The sequence below is a fragment of the Penaeus monodon genome, chromosome 21 (assembly GCF_015228065.2).
Source record: "Penaeus monodon isolate SGIC_2016 chromosome 21, NSTDA_Pmon_1, whole genome shotgun sequence".
NCBI classification, from domain to species: domain Eukaryota; kingdom Metazoa; phylum Arthropoda; class Malacostraca; order Decapoda; family Penaeidae; genus Penaeus; species Penaeus monodon.
The window spans coordinates 36,612,198-36,613,332 of NC_051406.1; the positions used below are offsets into that span (position 1 = coordinate 36,612,198).

At 32.4% G+C, this 1,135-nt stretch overlaps 1 protein-coding gene across 1 annotated transcript in view; it reads right to left on the reverse strand.

Moving 5' to 3' along the window:
* Positions 1 to 6: 6 nt before the first annotated feature.
* The window catches only part of LOC119586440, a gene marked incomplete in the record, with an annotated part of 52,503 nt that continues 51,374 nt past the window's right edge, over positions 7 to 1,135 (reverse strand). Inside the window, 1 exon segment of the mRNA XM_037935169.1 lies at positions 7 to 1,029. Coding sequence (XP_037791097.1) covers positions 812 to 1,029 — 218 coding nt within the window.

Genomic DNA, 1,135 nt, shown 5'->3' on the forward strand with positions numbered 1-1,135 from the left:
TAAACTGAAAAGTACACAAATTTTCCATTTAAACAAAATATCAAAATACCAGATTTACACATCCATGTATAATATGTAATACAAGACCATCCTTGTGATCATTTTTTAATGACAAATAAAAAATATCTGAACAGTAAGTACATTTTTCTGAAAAACTAAATCTCTTCTTAATTGAACATAACAGCAAAATCATATAACAATAATATTACCTTATTTGAGTAACATTAATAATTCAAATATCACAAATCATATCATTCCCCCACAGAAGTGGATGCTATATGAATAACTGAAATAAATATAGTACCATAGTACAGCAGTATATCAACAAAAGATTTTTTTTTACATAGTTTACTTTCTTCCACAGAAAATGTGGAGGGACCTACTAAAAACAAATATACATATAGTGGTCCTAAACAATCTAGAAAATAAGACTTTATGATCTCAATATATATACTCCTTTTCTTCTTGAAGAAAAAAATACTCATATGCACTCTCTCAGAGCCAATCTATACATTTCTTTGGTCTATAGTAAATACTGTATCTTACAACCAGTGCACAAAAGACAAATGTCTTGAGAATCTGTTTAGCAGTACAACAAAGGAATGAGAAACAACAAAATAATACTCTGTGACTGCATGGTGTGTGCAACATCTTCTTCTGTGAATGAAGGAATTCAACTATATATCTTATTACTAACCATCTGCTTATAACGCAGGATAATTTCAGAAGATACAGCTAAAAAATATCTCTATTCTACTGGCAACTGTAACACTATACAAGTTACTTTGGCACCATGTGTTCTCTCTGGCTTTCAGGTGTTGATCTTGAGTGGTTCAGTGTCATAGTCAAACATTGGGGTGAGGAGTGATGGTGAGGAGTGGTTGATGATGTGTGGTGCTTCATTGAACTCATCCAGTTCATCTGAGAGGTCTGCTTCGTGCGCAAGGAGAAGATACTGCTCTGATCGCTCAGGCCACAACATATAGGTCATGAATGAGTGGGCTAGTAAATCAGCTGAGTATGTGAAACCTGTGTGAATATAAAAAGAAAAAGATATATAATCAATATAATGTCACTGAAAACTCAAAGGTCACATCTTAAAGAATAAAATTCATACCAATAAAAAGGAAAGGTT